General features: G+C 34.7%; 2 protein-coding genes across 4 annotated transcripts in view; one reads left to right on the forward strand and one right to left on the reverse strand.

The window, feature by feature from the left end:
- Positions 1-442: 442 nt before the first annotated feature.
- LOC125061037 (probable small nuclear ribonucleoprotein Sm D2) lies at positions 443-2,553 on the forward strand. Its single transcript, XM_047666178.1, has 2 exons — positions 443-450; positions 2,086-2,553. Exons 1-2 carry the CDS (start codon positions 443-445, stop codon positions 2,369-2,371), a joined length of 294 nt encoding a protein of 97 aa, XP_047522134.1. The 3' UTR covers positions 2,372-2,553.
- An 11,506-nt stretch (positions 2,554-14,059) lies between these two features.
- The window catches only part of LOC125060651 (histone-lysine N-methyltransferase PRDM16-like), a 143,616-nt gene continuing 138,368 nt past the window's right edge, over positions 14,060-19,307 (reverse strand). For 2 of the 3 annotated variants that reach the window (XM_047665639.1, XM_047665642.1), the window contains 3 exons: positions 16,814-16,970; positions 16,356-16,526; positions 14,060-16,241 (listed from right to left, as the gene is read on the reverse strand). In XM_047665639.1, the coding sequence (XP_047521595.1) occupies positions 14,541-16,241; positions 16,356-16,526; positions 16,814-16,970 (2,029 nt within the window). In that variant the 3' untranslated portion in view covers positions 14,060-14,540. The remainder of the gene's footprint in view (positions 16,242-16,355; positions 16,527-16,813; positions 16,971-19,307) is intronic. The other variant, XM_047665641.1, reaches the window with a different exon arrangement.

A 19,307-nucleotide genomic window follows, 5' to 3' on the forward strand; every position in this document is an offset into this window, starting at 1 on the left:
TCCGTGACATCCTAATATATAATTTTAATAATACAGAAATATTAATAAAAAATGCCTCCGATTTTAAATTTGTATTTGTTTTTCTTTAAATACACAAATACCTATAGATTTAAAAAATGCGAATTATAAACGCTTCCTGTCAAAAAAATTAAATTCTTTGTATTTCAATTCTACAGTGTACATGACAAAACATTGTATGATGAAATTTAATACCATACATACTTCGGTCCATAAATAAAAAAATTCCATATATCCATCCCATTAATTAAGTAATATTTCATTAAAACGATGAAATGTCACGTTCCCAACGTAATGGATACACATAAAGCATAGTTTATTACTGATTAATAACTTTATATATAATGATTTGTTGAAAAAAATATTATTAACCATTAATGGTAGCCATTAGCTATCTAGATACTATTGTTTACACTTTACGACTATGACTGAGTATGAATTATATAATAAAATACTAGAAATATGAAACTGTTTAGTTTGGTAAAATTATTGCTAGTAAAATGTACAACTTTAATTATTTCGTGATTTAACAGGATTTGAACTCAAACTCAGACTAACTTTATCGTATAGGTAAACAAGTACACTTATGAACGTCAGAAAAGAAGTTAAATCAATTCTAAATATATATTTACTACCAGTTCACAAGTCAAGGGCGTAGAGGTGGAGGAAGAACTGGCAGCAAACTTTCCGCCACTCTCTTTAATCGTTTCGTGGGGGCGCCGTGGCATAGCGAGACCATTTTCATTTAGTAAATTTAGTGATATCATAAACTGTAATATCTATCAATAGCGTGTCAACCTTTTAGATCTATGCCTCAGATTTCTAAATCAGTTCCATTGGTCATTTCTAATAGGCAAGTAGATGATCAACGAAATATTTCATTTGATTAACTATGTTTATTAAATTCAGTTGATTTATTAAAAGAATCATCAACAATACTTTTAATGAGAAATTCATTGTTTAAAACAAGGTATTTATTATTCCTTCATTTATTATTTATATTTCCTTTTCACGACTTCCTTTTTGACCGACTTTATTAATAAAAAAATATTTACTGGAACTTGGAATGAAGTTAAAAAACAGGGGCGCTGCAACCTTATAATCTGGGCCTCAGATTTCGGTTTCGTAATATTTCGTAATATTTTATAATATTTAGTATTTTATAATATTTCACTTAAAAAGTATCAGTGCCAACGCCCTTGACTTTTTGAGACCTAAGACATGCTGGTTTAATCACGATGTATTCCTTTACGCACAACTGTTAAATGTGCATATAGAAAGTCCATTGTGGACAGGGGTTCGAACTTACGTTCACATGTATGAGAATCGCACGCTGAAACCACTAGGCTAAGACTACTGTGCTTGGCATGAAGTAGATATAGAGATATCTTTAATTTTTTATTTTTTTATTGATAAAAACTTGCCAACGCTCGGCACACTGATTCATTGATAAAAGAACCACAAAATACAATTTTTAATGTGACAAGCACTAGGCAAACATGACCTACACGAAGAGATAATACAAATATTAAACAAAACAATTGCTAAGTGTGAGGGGATCAACTATGGAAAAAAATTAAATTAAATTAACCATTTGCTGTGGTGTTTTACCTAAACCCGAAATACTTATTCACAAATGAAATTAAAATTAACTTAACAATTGAATAAAAGATTTACGAGATGTTAAGCATTTTTGCCGGGTTTCGGTTTTTCCAAACAGGTTATACACGATAAAATTTATATCTCAATAAGCGTTCAATTTTGATCGCTTTTATTTTGTATATAATATACTAAAGATACAATATACTTATTCATATTTAAATAACGTGGTTATTGTTAGTAATTTTATTGGTTTCCGTTTTAATCTTTACGTCGTTTACAGCTTTTATTTTTTGAACTTTAACTTTATTAGCTAGAGCAGTTTGTCATAGTTAGTTTGTATAGCCCTCCTTCAGGTCAATATAGCTTAGAAAAAATATTAGAGCAGGTTCTGTACAAATTGCAAAAGGCCAAGAAAAAATTGATCGTTTGTGGAGAGTTTAATGTAAATTTGCTTGACAACTCTAGTACCGGACCTTTGTCTGTTCTTACACAATCCGTTAAAAACAATACTCAAGTACTTATTAATTGTCGTAACAACAAGAAATTGTTAGGGCGCGTCAAAGCGTTTGACCGGCATTGCAATATGGTCCTTGAAAACGTTAAGGAAATGTGGACCGAAGTCCCCAGGACTGGCAAAGGCAAGAAGGGTAAAGCAGTAAATAAGGATAGATTCATCTCTAAAATGTTTCTACGTGGAGATTCTGTGATTCTAGTTTTGAGAAATCCACTTGCTACAGCTGCGGGAAAGTAATTTCTGATCTAATGGTGACTTATATTAAATTGGGTAATTGGATATGAGCAGTTGATATAGAGGAAAGTTAAACATTGCTTCTAAATAACTTGTACACAATCCATAGATTACTGTTGTACACAGAAGAAAGATATGTGTCATACTGATTGTGTGGTATTGTAATTAATGCTTAGTTAAGTGTATGAATATTTGTTTTTCAGTATGTACTTTCTTCTGTGTATGACCTTCATCAATAGCTTAATGTATGTAATAAGTTATATTTTGTGTTTTGTTCAGACTTTGATACCAATAGTTCAAGTAAACGTATGCTTAATTTCTTTAAATCATATAATTTTACTGTACCTACTAGGATAACAGCCACCACGGCAACATGTATTGACAATATCTACAGTGATATAGTTCCTCTCAACACCTGTATTATCAACAAACTAACATCTGATCACTCTGGTCAATTGTTTGAATTCCAAATACTTAAATGTAAAATATACCTACTAACATACAACAATAAATGTTTTGTAATCCAAATGTCATGCACACGATAAGTGAATTAACCGGTAAGTCTCAAAGGACCCATATATTTCATAAAAACACGTCACTTGAGAAATATCGCAATACCTTATTAATAGGTACAATTACCCATGGAAACCCTCGGCTAAAAATGCCATAAAAATTGGAAATTACAAATATTGACGTTACCAAAACCTGGGATTCCTATAGTAATGAAAATCCTTTGAGTCATCTACCTACGCGCCGTTAAGGAGCTCCGTAATTGACCGGTAAATACGTTTTATTGGACCCGGAAATAGCTTCAGGCATACTTTATCACTTCGGAGTTTCCATTGTTTAACTTAAATCGATTATCGAATTATTCAATTAATATTCTCGTTAATTTCAATGGCATGTGGATATCATTTTAAAATAAATACTCTACATTTTCAAAACTAAAACAGACTTCTAACAATACTCAAAAACATCTCTGACACATTGCAAATACATGACCCCGTGATATAAAACGAAAATAGGAATGAAAAAGGCATATTGTTACACGTGACTTAAAAAAAATACATTTATCGTGTTTTTTTATATGCGTCATTCATTGTTTGATGTCGCTAGAAACGCGAGTCAAGTCGCGGATAAAAGCTTGTTATTGAAATTGATACCACAATTCACACGAGAGCACCAATGAATGGCCATGCAATACAAACTCATACCGGTAAATCCTGGATTCCAAGAATGTTTCATAACATAACTTGCTCTATAAAAATTGTAACAATGCAAGTTTACTTTGTGGCATTAGAATGATTAAAAACGTACAATAATTAATAGAATCAGTGACGCTACAGTCAATATAATAGGCAAGTAGGTGATCAGTCGTTTTGGGTCTAAGGCAAGCCGGTTTCCTCGCGATGTTTTCCGTCACCGATCGAACGAATGTTAAATGCGATTAAATAAAGAATGCACACCCAGAGCAGTGTTGGCCTAGTGACTTCAGCGTGCGTCTCTCATCGTTCGTAGATTCGATCCCCGGCTGTGCAATGCACAATAACTGATGATCAATTTATAATTAAAAAGCGTTTAGAATTGGTTAGTTGTTTACGTCATTTGATCATAAATCGCGAACCTTTTTAAAAGACTTCAAAATAAGTATGTATTATTGTAATATTTGACAGCCTTTTCAGTTTACAGGCATTGGAATTCGCTTTTACTTTTTTATTAACATAATGATAGATGTCCTTTGTCTAATTGGTTATAGCGTATTGAAATCACTTAAAGTATTAATTTGTGGTATTTTTTATCTTAGCACAATCACAATTTATAACATTGGTAACCTAATTGTTTAGAACAAATTATTCAAAGCGAATGTTTTCCGTATAAATAATTTATTTTGAAAGAAAGAATTATATCAATAACAACTGTTAGTCTTTCTAGTCATATTGTTACTTTAGGGTCATCCTATTGTACTCGCATCTCGTGCGGTGAGTGAGCCGTCTGATTCCCGGAGCCCTCGAAATTCCATCCGTATCACTTCGATCTCGCCGTTTCACAACTGAGCGTTATTTAAGGCAGTTTTTGTGCACCACCAATCTGTGAAACCCAGAAGTATTTCCGAACCAATTCAACAAAACAGTGTACCGATTCTTAAAAGGCCGGCAACGCACTCCCGAGCCCTCAAGCATTGAGCGGTATCGCTTAACATCAGATGAGCCTTTTATTCCGTTTGCCAGATTTCCTCTGTTTTACAAAAATAAATAACAACTACTCCTATTACTCTTTCTTTTATAAAAAATCTATCCACCCACGTGGGTTTTGCACGGATGTTTAACAGAAATCTATGAAAGATATAAGACATATATATGTGCAAATGTATTTATTTCAATGAGTCCTGTTTATACTGTGATAACAGTATTGTGTACTCTTTGGGCACTAGATAGCACTTGCGTGGCGCGTGCTTAATGCTGAATATAAACATTGTATTGTATCGTTAGGTTTTGTAGTGATGTGCCAGGTAGGTCGACGAAAATCATTTGTTTTTAAAAAGTCAGTATTTAATATAATAATAATAAGTGTAATTGACAATCATTACAATTTACTCTCTCTCTTCAGTCGGTAGTTCATGTCTGAGGGTCGTGGTCATCAAGGAAACATCTGGAGCAGACAATCTGTTTCCAACGGTTTCTGTCCAGCGCCTCTCTTATTACAGCGTACAGTTGTGACGACGATGAGTCTTTCACTTGATCGGTGCAATCGGCCAATTGATAATTGACTCACTACCAACTGTATTAATATACTGTGTCATGTCAATGTTCCTGTTATTTTACTCACCTCTGTTTTTGGCGGTTGTTTCGCGTTCCAATTCTAACGGTGGTAATCTCTTCGCATCTTCTTTACAACCAGCATTATTTCTTTTACATATCCTTGTATGTACTTAATAAGTCTGAAATGTGTATACGTGATTATAAAGCATGCTAATCGTGTCTAAAATAAGACAAACAAAACGTAATATAAAAAACATTATAATTAAAAAAAACATAATAACATGACTCCGACACAATATCAATTACAAATTGATCTCATGACAATCGTATATAACATCTATTAAGTAATCGTAAGTCATAGATAGATGCGGAAGTGATAATCGACAAACGATAGTGGTATTGGCACGCACTAGCTGGGCGCGGTCGTTTCGCAACTCACCCCGGCACGCGAACTCGTGTCTACTACTCTACACAGTTTCGATCTTTGTCAATGCGCTTAAATTGTTCAACTGTTGCTCCAATTCTAATTTCCGCGATCTTTACGTTTCCATTAAATCGAATTTTCGGTCGTCACGTTTGTATAACGGTTGGGTTGAGTGCCAATAATGTGGTCCAATTATTGTCGTTGCCTAACTGTACTCACTTGACTTATATTTTATGTTGTCTCTAATGTTTCCGTGGCATGTCGCACGTTGAAGACGAATAAGCCGACGAGTTTAAATTTTTGTATTCCACAAAAGTTAGTACTTAAAAATAAGTGTTGATATAAACACACCAGGAGATGCGTTGCATTTAGACGATATTTGAACTATAATAAACTATTCCTTAACCTAATGATAGATGTTACGAATTTAAGTCTTCCAAAATTCAAAAAGTACAAAACCATTTATGACAAAAATCTCTAATCGATATCTCAAATCAAAATCTAGTATTCAGGGTCAATAGTAATGTTACGTTTCAATCGATGCAGTCAATTTTTTTGCAAATTTTCATCTCTTCGTGTGCAAAAATAATGTTAAAATAAAGAATAGCTTTAAATTTTATTCAAATTGAAGGTAGTCGCGTATATTGGGTTGACCTTTTGGAAAAATCTATGACTAATTAATCGTGTAATCATACATATTTATTTCCACTCCAATAACCCTCCCACCTTATATACGTACTTATAGTATACGGTTACTATAAGAGACATTACTTGTAGGGCGAGTCGCGATTGTTCAAACGGGATTTGGCGCCTTGTATAGAACGCACAATAGCCGGACTGCTCTACTATAAGAAGAAGTGGGATGGGATTACATGGTGCGATATAATTTATCAACACTTCCACAATTGCAAGATATATATAATTTGACACATGGAGTATAGTTCTCACTTCTGGGCTCCCCATTACCAGCTCCATATTTAACGAAGAGCGCATCGAATCGTCGACGACCAATCTCTTTCCGAGCGACTTGATCCCTTGGCGTTGCGTAGAGATTTGGGGTCTCTCTACATCTTCTACCGTATTTACCGTAGTACCGTACCTGAGAGTATTCGCTAGTTCGAGAATTATTGGGGTTAATAATATTGTGTACGTATATCTTAATTAAAAATATAATAATATTCACAATACTTGAGTATAAGATGTCTGTCATATTTTAGATTATCAGTTTGTTTACACTTTGTCGTTTTCCGGGCCCGAAGTTGGTTTAGCTTTTGTTTTGTTACCATGGCAACCATACTTTTTGTACCATAGTATCTTCAGCATAGTAACAACTTTAATATACGTTATAAAATACGGCTGTTTTACGCTGCGAGTATTAACACATACAAAAAGAAATGCATCGGAATGGGAACCAAACGGATGACCCCAAACCCCCGTGTCAAGTCGCACAATAATATGCTTACAGTGGTATTTGTTATATTTTATATATGATGTTAGCCTTAGTAACCTAAAATAACCCAAGAATTTTGTTATATTTCTTCGTCATTAACAAGGAATGTTAAATCTTGCCCGCTCTACGCTCTTAACTAGCGAACAGCCCTGCGATTCTGTAACTCACATTTCGAACTCACACAGCGGTTTTCGCATCGGTGGTCGCTCTCAAATCAGTCGTGAAACAGTCGTTTTATGGTTTGGCATTCTGAAAAGGTGGGAGCTTATAGTTTATTTTTATTTGAGTAAAGTTATTTTGAGTTTGAGTTTATTAATCGAATATATATTTGTCGCCATGTAAATCGACCTTAAGGTCCATAGTGGGCAGCGCAGCAACATGTCATGATAGTGTCGTGCGATCCCTGCGAAGCCTTATTCAGATTTGCACATGTACCGAGCCTTTACACTCACCGGTATACTTTCCGATATTATTTAGTTTAATAACGTAACACTAAGTTAAATTTATGTACCCACTAAATTGGGTGTCCATGCGATAACTACGTTTGAGAGTCCCGTTTTTGCACACCTATACCATAAAAAAATAATTTTGTTGTTGTTTGTTGTTGACGACTCATTGGTCTAGTGGTTAGTACCCCTGACTGCGAATCCATGGGTCCCGGATTCGATCCCCGGCTTTGACGAACATCGATGTGATGAGCATTTGGTGTTGTGCTTAGGTGTTTTATATGTATTTATATGTCTATCTATCTATAATATGTATGTATATCCGTTGCCTAGTACCCATAACACATGCTTCACCAGCTTAGCATGGGACTAGGTCAATTGGTGTGAATAGTCTTTAAAAAAAAAAAAGTTTTAAATAACCATTGATCCAATTGAAAATTATAGACCTGTGTCTCAATTAGTCGTTAGTAACTTTACCGTTAGAAATCATTTAGTACTTTGAACAAAACTTTGGAATGTACCACGGGTATAGTGAAACTATTTTTTTCCTAAACTTATATTATCCGATAATCAGATATTTCGCGCCACATTATGATAAAGAACATAGCTCATAAAGATGTCACAAAGGGAGGCCATAAATAACGCTAGAACGTTTATTGTGTCTATAGACTATAGACAATAAGGCGTGTCACGGAGCTAACTCTAGCGCCCACTTATTCGCTTCTATAAGGTAAGTGATCCAGTAAAATATAGCTTTCAGTTCTAAGTGAAGCTTAAGAGATTTTTTTACATATTTGGTGCAAGTTAAACATTGTTAATACATATATATTCCTGTCTCAAATAGCTAAATGTTGTTTTAGGAGTTTGTAATACATTTATGACGCGGGCTCACGTCGGTACATAAATAACTACAAGTTTTACTATATAGAGAACGGAAAGAGAAAAAGAAATATCAAATCATGATTTTTTTAACTAACTGAAAAGTGATTTCAAAGTGTCAAAGAAGCACATTTGGATATAGCCTAGCCTAGCTCTTTAATCAGTGTTGCGTGAAGACTTAACTGAATATGTTGTAAAAAAATAATTTCCACTTCAACACGTTAATCAGGATGTTGATTGCTATTGAAGAACGAATAGGCCTCTTGAGTTCTTTAAATTAATTTTAATTTGTTTAACTTTTAGTTATTTTATTCATGGTGCCTAGGTATTTATTTATTATTTACACTTCATTACTTCTATAGAAAAACAAGTAAAAAAAAATAAAAAAAATCAGTGGCACTACAACCTCTTTAGGTCTTGGCCTCAGATTTCTAAATCTGTTTCATGATCATTATTAGAAAAAGAAGTAATAGGTACTGTAATGTCCTGCTTCTTGGAGTGTTTTACGGCTCACCAACACCACAACACTTGTACAAACGTCCTACAGACAACCGCTCCGTTCGGGTGTCGGATTACGACTGACAGTCTGACATGTGACGTAGGCGCATGAGACAACCAAGCAACACTTTATTTAGTCAATACACTACTGGTACATAAAAATTATAAGGGCATGCAACGGGCGGCCTTATCACTAACAAGCGATCTCTTACAGGCAACCCTAAGCCTCTAGGTATCGCTGGATCGACCGACTGCTTGCAGACCCTGCAAATGGCCAGAGATGGCACTGGACCGAGAGCGCTGAAAGTTTCTCGTTTCGGAGGCCAAGAGTTGGGTCGCAGAGAGTGTGTGATTATTCCATTCATGTTCATAATGTCTATGCCTCAAATATCAATTTATAAACGTTAAACCAAGTACAAAGAGGACATAACTTGGAAGTAGCACCGATAAAATTGTTTTGTTTGAATTGATATCACTGTATCAAGGAAAATAAAATGACAATTTGGAGTTACTATAGATAGAAGATAGAGAGTATATCTATCGCTTTGATAGCAGTAGAACACTTACCTAAGGGGTAAAGACACGCCGAGCGAATGGCCGGTCGGTCTGAAATAAGTGTAATTGCCTTATCTGCGTCCTTGCTGCGTCCTTGCTTTCACTGATAACAGTCGCCCGGTACCTGAATCTCTTGTATCATATCGCCAACAGGATTTAAAGTAATTTATTCAAAGGGGTTTTCCGATTTCAAGAAACCATAGTAGTTTTAATTCTAGTAAAGATGGACGTTGATTGACTCAGTAATGCGAACATAATTTTATATTTACACGGATATAACATATTATATTATTCACATATATAACAATAATGAACGGAAATCGGAATGTTTTATAACTCGAATTTTTAAAGCGTTTCGCATTGTTTAATAAATAGAATTAAATGGGTTTTTATTTAAAAAAATGATAATCTACAATTTTTAAATTAAAATTTTAAACCAAATCGGATTACAACAAACACAATGTATTACATATATCTTAGCTTGTTAAGGTGTGTGTGTGAGGGTGAATAGGTGTGTGTGTGCGTTTTTAGGTTTTAAATTCATTTGTATATTATTTTGAGCATAGTTTGTACGAAAATAGGTGTAGTAAAAACAAAGTTTTGAACTCATATTTGCAAAGAATTAATAGATACGACAAAAAAAGTACTTTTTTGCAGACTGAACACGAAGATTCCACGTAAATTTTGGAAATTTCATCTCACAACTCGTCCTTTTCTTTATATTACAGTCATCGCAGCCCATGGACACCCATTTAAGTGGGTGCGTTGCCGGCCTTTGAGAGAGGAGTATGCTCTTTTTTTTAAAGTGGTATCTCCCCGCCGGGAGTGAATTTCACAATTCGTTAGCTCACAAAATAAAATGTCTTGCAAAGCAGACTGTGATTGACTTGAACTTTCTCTTTCACACTACACTTCCACTAGAGTAGGCAAGTCTTTTAGGATCTCTAGTAATATCTCGCCATAAAGTAACGGAATACGCTCTCCAGATCCCATACGATTGGCGACCTCTTTACCGTCTTTTAAAAGCTTTCTACATAAAAACCCAAGTTAACCATATACTTTCCATCTGCTCAGTAATGACTTTTGTAATTATAAAATTTTTATCGAATTTTGGAACCTAGCATTAATTGTGATTCATGATTCTTAATATTAGCTTTAAGATATTTTTTGATTCTGATGTTAGTTTGTTAAGTGTACGTAATTGCTTATATTTTTTGTGAATTTAGTTATAGGACATAACTAAATTCACAAATATGTTTTCACTTTACCTTTTTTTTATTTTTACTTATAATCAATCACCCGTTGCCTGCTTAATCATTTAAGTTATCTGATTGTTTATACACTAGTAATGAAGCAGTGTTAATAAATAAATTTAATAAAAATAAAAGTCTGTTTTATCACTTAATATCAATAAAAAACATTCCTTTATTAAATATGCGAATAATGTCTCACGTAAGTCTTAAATCCGTCTCAAGGTAGGATGGAATATTTTTGTTTTTTTGGCGTATAAATTATTCAAAGTACGCCGCACTTGTTTTGGTAATATATATTTTAATCGGCAATTAAAGTTATGAAATAAATATTTGTTTATTCATCAGTCAGACGAAACATAAATTATCATAGCATTTCATAATGAGGTTTTTAATTAATATATTTATCGATTTCATAACTCTTCCGACTGTTCTACTTATGTTTAATGCCTTAATATTTCCTTTCATTCATCAAGTCCATCCCTTATCCTCAATCTTCAACAAAAACAAGAGAGTGACAAGAGAACGCCACGTAAAGCTAAATTTTTAATCGGTTTCAAAAAAATCAAAAAAGCTTATTCGATGTGTTAATCGATTGTTTTTTTGGATTCAAAAATCGTATACGTAATAAAATAAATATTATAGTCTACCTATCTTCATAATAATTGAAGACTCGGAAGCACAACTGACTATTATGGACTGGACACTGACTTAAAAGATAGCCATAATTTCATTTCTGTATATATATATATATATATACCAATGTTGTCCTAGTGGATTCAGCGTGCGACTCGCATACCTGAGATCGTAGGTTCGATCCCCGGCTGTGCACCAATGGACTTTCTTTCTATGTGCGCATTTAACATTTGCTCGAAGGGTGAAGGAAAACTTCGTGAGGAAACCGTCATGTTTTAGCCAAAAAGTCGACGGCGTGTGTCAGGCACTGGAGGCTGATCACCTACTTGCCTATTAGATTTAAAAATGAACATGAAACAGATTCAGAAATCTGAGGCCAAGACCTAAAGAGGTTGCGCTACTAATTTATTTTTTATATAAATAAATTGATTGTCATTCAATAACAATTAATTCTCTTAGTTACCAAACAATTGTTACAATTGGTACTTTTTAGTATATTTTCTACTATTATATGTAGTTAATAGTAGGTTTTTTGGATATACAGAACACATGCTACAACCTCGAAACACTGCTGGAATACGATGGTTAAGAAATTAAATCCTTTATTTATTTTATTAAATTTTTCCAACTCATTACTTTGAGACACTAACCGAATAATGTCAAAACTGAATTTACACATCAAGTTTCACTGTTAATTCCTATTAAGACGAACGCCTTTTCTTATAAAAAGTTTAAAGAATTCTCGTCATCTAGACCATTACACTAACATCAGTGGAGGTATGCGAATCACCTGAGTGAATTCGAGATAGTGGGTGTAAAAAAATGTCCCTTTCTATTAGCGAGATCGGAATGCGATCGCGTAATTTGACGTCGGAAATACATCCTGTATTGCATCTTAATTTATGAGAATTATTTGTGTAATAGCTTTTTTTTATGTAATAGGAGGCAAACGAGCAGGATGCTCACCTGATGTTAAGTGATACCGCCGCCCATGGACACTCACAATGCCAGAAGGCTTGCAAGTGCGTTGCCGGCCTTTCAAGAATTAGTACGCTATTTTCATGAAGGACCCTAAGTCGTATTGCTTCGGAAATACTTCAGTGGGCAGCTGGTTCCACATAGTGATGGTGCGCGGCAAACACTGTCTTAGAAAACGCTTAGTTGTGGAACGACGGACGTCGAGGTGATACGGATAGAATTTCAAATGATTTTTGATGATTAGCTTTTGTATGATTACAAAATGTGCAAAACTGATAAATCGCTACCGGGTACACATGTAGATTTCGTGGTCCAAACATCTGTTACAAAGTATTTTCCGTCACCATCTGTTTGTATTACTAGTGTTATTATTTTGAGGCAGTTTTTGCCGGGCACCACCACTATGTGGGGCCAGCTGCCCACTGAAATATTTCCAAACCAATTCTACTTAGGGTCCTTCAAGTGAAGAGCGTGGAATTTTTTTAAAAGGCAACTCGCGAGCCTCCTATCTATGACCTGGCCGTTTGCTCCCCTGTTCTATAAAAAACTCGTATTATGTCCAAGTCTTTGTTTTAGGAGTTTATAGTGAAATAGATATCAAAGATACTGCTAATATACATACTGTACTATTCTTGGAAATTTAATGATTTCTAAATTAAGTTGTGCACTTTTTGTATAGGCAGATAAAAATAATACAAGAAATTTTATGGTATTTTTTTTATTTATCGATTCTTTATAATAAAGGGAAGAGTCAATGCAGTTAGAATAAGTGACAAAATGCAATTTGTGACAAGTTTTGAAAACGAGTGCTTTGTGAAATGTCTATAAAGTAGATGAGACAAATTGTTCATATTCTGTAAGGTTTGATTAATACGCATTATGCACTAATATAATTCTTATAAAAGAGTTTATGAAAACTTTACAAGAGAAACTTATTTTTTCTGTTCAAAAACAAATTTTCTATACAATCAATGACTCGTACAAAAAGCCGGCGTTAACTTAAAATAATGCCAAAATATGTAATATAAGCTATATTTTCTTTTCTTTAATTTTTGCCTCAACTACCTTATACAAAGAGTTTGGTAGAATAATATTGCATTAGATATGTTTTAATTTTAAGACTTTTCTAATATTAATACTAATTAACCACTCACTAAGGTAATAAAACCTAGTGAATGGTAAAATAATCCTAGATTACACGAATAGAATTGATTTATTATCTATATAAACATACATTCTGACATTTTAAAATTAATTTTAACAACTATCCATATGATATAATTTTTACAGTAACGTGTAAATAACAAATTTAACAAAATAAAAATGATTTTCGCAACGAATTACACCGAATTTTCACGATACACTTTGGTAGAATTTTTGACTAAAACGAACGAAATCGTTATATTTAATTAATGCCAATCACATATAGCTAGTTTAGCCACGAAAGTTGCAAAAATATCATTTTATCTACAATATTGATAAATACCTATACTAAATGTTTAAAAGAATATACTTTTCAAATTAAGGGTCTGTTTCACAATGTATCGATAAAGTACCAAATAGCTATGCAACACATAAATTATTTGGTAGATAAATTGTGCTATTTGACATTCATCGGACTCATAGCTTATGATGGACTTTATGTGACGAATAGCGCTATCTGACAGTTGTGAAACGCAACAATAGTGTTTATCCTACCAATAAGTAATAAATAGCTTATTTGGAACTTATGTAGAACTTATCCGTACAATGTGAAACAGACCCTAAAACACATAATTTTAATATTAAAAGACACCAAAATGGTTATTATCTGAAATGTGTATATATTCTTTACACCATTCCGTAAATGCATCGTAAAGTACAAATACTTTTGCAATTTCGTGGTTTTAAATGTCATATTTTACAATCTTAATATGTACCTTATCTATTTACAAATTCGGAGTCTCCATAAGTAAATCTAGGAACAGAAATTTCGTATTTTTAATACGAATCTAATCTTACCTTATAGCTTTGTACAAATAACATTAATACAAAGTAATAATTAAAATCTATTGCTATCTATTCCAGAGAGTCATCATTACGTTTCCCTAGTTAGATAATATTTAAAATCTACCTCATTGCATGTTATCGACAAAAAATCCACTGAATAACGATTTCAACAAACATCGACAAATACCCTCACTTATTAATTGATTCTTGTCTTTTGCCGTTCTCTTATTAGTAACTGTCATGTGTAATAGGACCTAGATAATTCACTATTCGAAATGATGCCACAAAGGCATCGGGTACATCGTTGGCTAGGTGGATATCGCAAGAGGAGGACGCGAAGCATGGGACGGGTGAGATGAGTGTGGTGTGTGCGGCGAATCAGCTGTTGACCTCGCCCCAGGGGAACAGGTCACTTTACCCATAAACGACCTGATATCATCAAAGCAAGCGTCTTGCTCCGTATCTGCTGAACTAGGAGAATCTCCGCCCTCAGCTTCGTGCTTCTTCAAATGCCTGTCCAAGTTTGTTTGCTGGCCGAAGCACCGGTCACAAAGTGGACATCTAAACGGGCGCTCCTTGTTGTGTATGTTCCGGACGTGCCTCTGCAAATTCGATGAAATGGAGAACGACCTCTCGCAGTATTTACACTTGTACGGCTGCTCCCCTGTGTGTGTTCGTAGATGACGGGTCAGATTTGCACTTCGAGGGAACACTTTGCCGCAGAATTTGCAGGCGTAGCGGTCGCGTAGCTTACCAGATCCGGCACTTAGCTCTCGAAACTTTGCGTAATTTGACTGCCTTTCTGGGCCATCAGTACCGAGAAGTGGGGATAAAAAATTAAATGGACTCGGAACATAAGGTGAGTGTGAATTCAGGATCGACTCGGATGGCTGAAAGGTAGGGAATCTAGGTCGGTACATGTCCATGAGACTGGTATTGTGTTGTGGGTGAACGGGCATCGGAAAGGCCAGAGATGGAGAGATTATTTGGGGAGACTCTTCTCGTTTGGGTTCTACTGCTTCTACGTCTACATCAGTAGTATCATTTTCAGGAGTCTTAGTGTCTCTTTCAAGAGGACTTTCTGCTGGGGAGTATGACTTGATAGATGAGTTACGAAAGGAGCGATCATCATTTTCCTGTTCAGAATATTTTACGCTTTTTCTAGTTATTGATAAATCTAAGGGTTGGTCGTTTTGATCTTTTTTGGTGTCTTCCTCTTCCTCAAAATAATCTGCTTTCTTTTCAGTTCCTTTTATAGATTTTGATAAGTCAGTAGGTGACGGCGAAGGAGACCTGGTTTCCATTATGTCAATATTGTTAATTTTTAGCGACAAATTATTTGGGCTTTTAATATTATCTCTGGAGAAGTTAAACGGAGCCAGGGATGATGATGAGGACATGGATGAATGCTTGGAGATTTCATCCGACTGTGATATGTGCTTTAGGAAAGGGTTTTGAGGCTTAGGTGTAACTCGTTCATTTTCATCTTTTTTGATGACATCCACTTCATTTTCTTGCCTTTTCACTTCTTCAACTGAGGCTGAACTGTCGACACTTTTGACAGACATTCGCCCATCTTGCTGTTGTTTTGCCACTAAATTAGCATTGTATGCCATGTTTTGTTCCATGGCCAGCCTTGCTCCTTGCACATTGAATAGGAGAGGACTTAAGAATTCTGGAGGGCACGCAGCGGCTGCCGCAGAAAACAAAGCAGGATAGTGAGCAAATGTATTGTATGGAAGTGGCAATGTTGGCCTATACATCGGGAACGGATTGGTGTTATTTGGTGTATTCATGACGTTGGGTATTGGTGATATTTGCGGAAGGCCTTGAGAAAGCTGTCCTCGCATATTTACGTTGCCACCGGTAGCTGTGTCACAAAATCGCTTGTGTTTAGTCAGGGAAGCGTAGGATGTAAATGATTGCCCACATTTCTGGCACTCCACCAGGGCTCGACAGGCGACGTGCATTCGTTTGTGTCGACACAAGTTGGAGAACTGCGTGTAAGCCTGGAAAGAAGATAAATAAGAGTTTAAGTTTCCTTGTTACTAAGAATATAATCATTATTATTTTTGGCACCAAAAAAGGTAGCATTTGACACGTCATCAAAATAATATAATTACCTTGAAGCAAACTTTGCACTGGAAAGGCTTGACACTGGAGTGAATGTGTGTGTGCTGCTTGAGGCCTGACGAAGTGGCGAAGGTCTTGCCACACTCAGGACAGGCGTGGCTGCGCGCACCGACGTGCTGGGCGCGGATGTGGCGCTGGAGGTTGGAAGGATCGGTAAATACCTGAAATATAGTCAGGTTTCGGAACGTGATATAATTTTTCATTTGAATTCACTTGGTGATAAATAACATCAGGTTTCGTAACGTGACTTATACGGTAGCGGAATTTGTCTTGTAATCTATTTTAAAGCAGGATTCGAACCTTTCAATATTTAGTCGGTTATTTCACTTAAATATTAAAACATTAGGCTTCGTTCGTGTCATCTAAGTAAATCAAGTTCCTAAGCTAGAGCCTGATCAACGCGCTATGCATATTAATGAGGTTTTAATGGATGTGTAATAACTCTTACCTTAGGGCAGTTTTCGCACGGATATTTCCGTATGTCTGTGTGTGTTAGAGCACGGTGACGCAGAAGTAACGGCCGAGAGCAGTAAGCTCGATTGCAAAGCTCACAATGGTATGCCGCTGCTGGCTGCGCGTGAGCTTGTATAAGATGGCGATCGAGTCTGAAATTAAATATTAAAAACTTATTAATACGTATATAGTGGGGAGGAAAATAATTAAATTAAAAGTTCAATGATGAACACTTTTTTTACACCTGATGATTCATATTTTATACTGTTTACAAGGCAATATTCCTTTCAACATTTTACATTTTTAAATATCTAAAGAAAACAGTTGTCCAACGGCTAGCACACCCATTTATTGCATAGAATTACTAATATTTATCACGTCACTGAGTCACTTAAATAGAACTCTAGACTCAAGTGTTTAAGTATTTAAAGTCATTGTGTCTATTACTCTCACAATGTCAATGCAAATTATCAGTTCTGTAACCTCTTCCGACATATGATGTAAAGCATATATTATTTTCAAAAATTGAATCAAAGACTCCTTGACGCTAACTGGTTCAGTGCACGCAACCCTACATGCCGGAGGCTGCTCTTAATGTTACACCTGTCAAACCCCACATTACCGACTGCTCGACAATGTTAGGAATCCATTGACGCGTTACTTTCAAGTACAAAATTACCTCCAGTATTAATACTACCATCTACACTATGTGTAACGAATACTTCGTTTGCCATTGATAGGAGCGTTTTCACTCTCGACAAGCGGCCGCTGCCATATCTTTTAATTAATCTGCAGAATAAAATCTAAGTGGTACTACCGTCCATTGCGTATCCAACTTCACCGGTAATCAAAATAGTGAACGGGAAAGTGGTTATTTAATTTGAATCAATCTAAGCTAGACCATATTTAGCAGCGATGTTTTCACGCATAATTAATGCAATAGAGACGTGTTCCATTAGCATGGTCTATCTTTTAATAATTTAGATGTTTACTTTATGTTTTACCGCGTGGAATATTTAGAATATCATTACATTTATGTTAATGTTAGAAACAAGCAATCGAATATAGTGAAAACATTATTTTATTCAAAAAAATTGCGTACAACAGTTGACACATCAAGACTTAATTGTAATACGATTATTGTGTTATTATCATTTTGTTACATAAATATAGATGCTAATTATTTCAATTTAATTTGGTCATTATAATCTTGGTAAACTGTTGTACTTAATCTTTTGAAAGTAATATTTAAGTGATGTAACACACATCCGAAAGTTGCATTGTATCTGCGCTCCCGATCTTAACATGAATATTTTTATAAGCAAATAATATACATGACTCTATTATTGTGTATTGTGTGGCTCTTAATTGCTTTTATAAAGATACATCAGAAAGTTTTAAAGGAAGTCTAAAAGTTTATTTTTGGGTTAAATATATGTTTTTCATGGTTATGATGTGTTTAGTTACAATTCACGTATTACTACTTCCTTTTTGTCTAAGCCACATCACTTTTCATATAATCAAATGCAGATATTTCTACCTTTTGAGAAGAGAGAGAGAGATAATTGTGTGTAAGTCCCGTAACATTCAAAGGTTCATCCAATAGGTATATAGCTAGTCTCGAACTCGAAGTATTCAAGCAAAAAATGTCGGCAACTAAAATCTAGAAGTCTCCGAAGTTTGAACTTATAGAAGCCACTCACATAATTTTGTTTGCAAAGCGTTAATATGAAAGCGGTATCTATATTGGATCTCCGGTTGTCGTGTTCCATGCAAATAACAGAAGTTTCAGAAGTATAAGATCTTGATCATAGAAAACGAGCAACGTGTTCGCGGATTGATAACATCCAATGAACAACTTTCATTCCGCTTGGAATCATTTAACTCCACCCACATACGCCGCTGAGGTCTGATGTGGCTGTAAGATGCTGCTGAATTAATCTTACTCATATTACACGGCTTTAAAAAGCGTAAAATGTTTTTATGGAATACATGTAACTACTATATAACTTGAATAAGATATTGATTTTTATATATAATGTGACACAAAACTTCCTGCTGATAGAGGACAAATCTTTGGTTTTGTTTATTTTATTTTTATTAATTACTTAAGATCATGTGGAAAATGGTGTAATGGCTCCTAAAGGTGCGTACAGACTATATAACATAACATGTTATGTATAACATGTTATGTTATACTACTATATAACATGTACTATACAACATGTTTCAGGTAATGTGGACACTGAATGTTATAAAACATGTTATAATAACATGTTATTGATATGTTTGCTAGGACGAACCCAGCATCTACGTTGTTTTGTTTTTCTTTTGTTATTTAAAATGGTTATATAACATTGTTATATTGCATTGTTATTCTAATATGTACAGTATTGTTTTATGTTATAATGTTAAATAACAAGGTTACATAATGTGGACGTGTTATAAAACACAAGTTATATAATATGTTACATAGTCTGTACGCACCC

Source organism: Pieris napi, chromosome 22 (assembly GCF_905475465.1).
Source record: "Pieris napi chromosome 22, ilPieNapi1.2, whole genome shotgun sequence".
NCBI lineage: Eukaryota > Metazoa > Arthropoda > Insecta > Lepidoptera > Pieridae > Pieris > Pieris napi.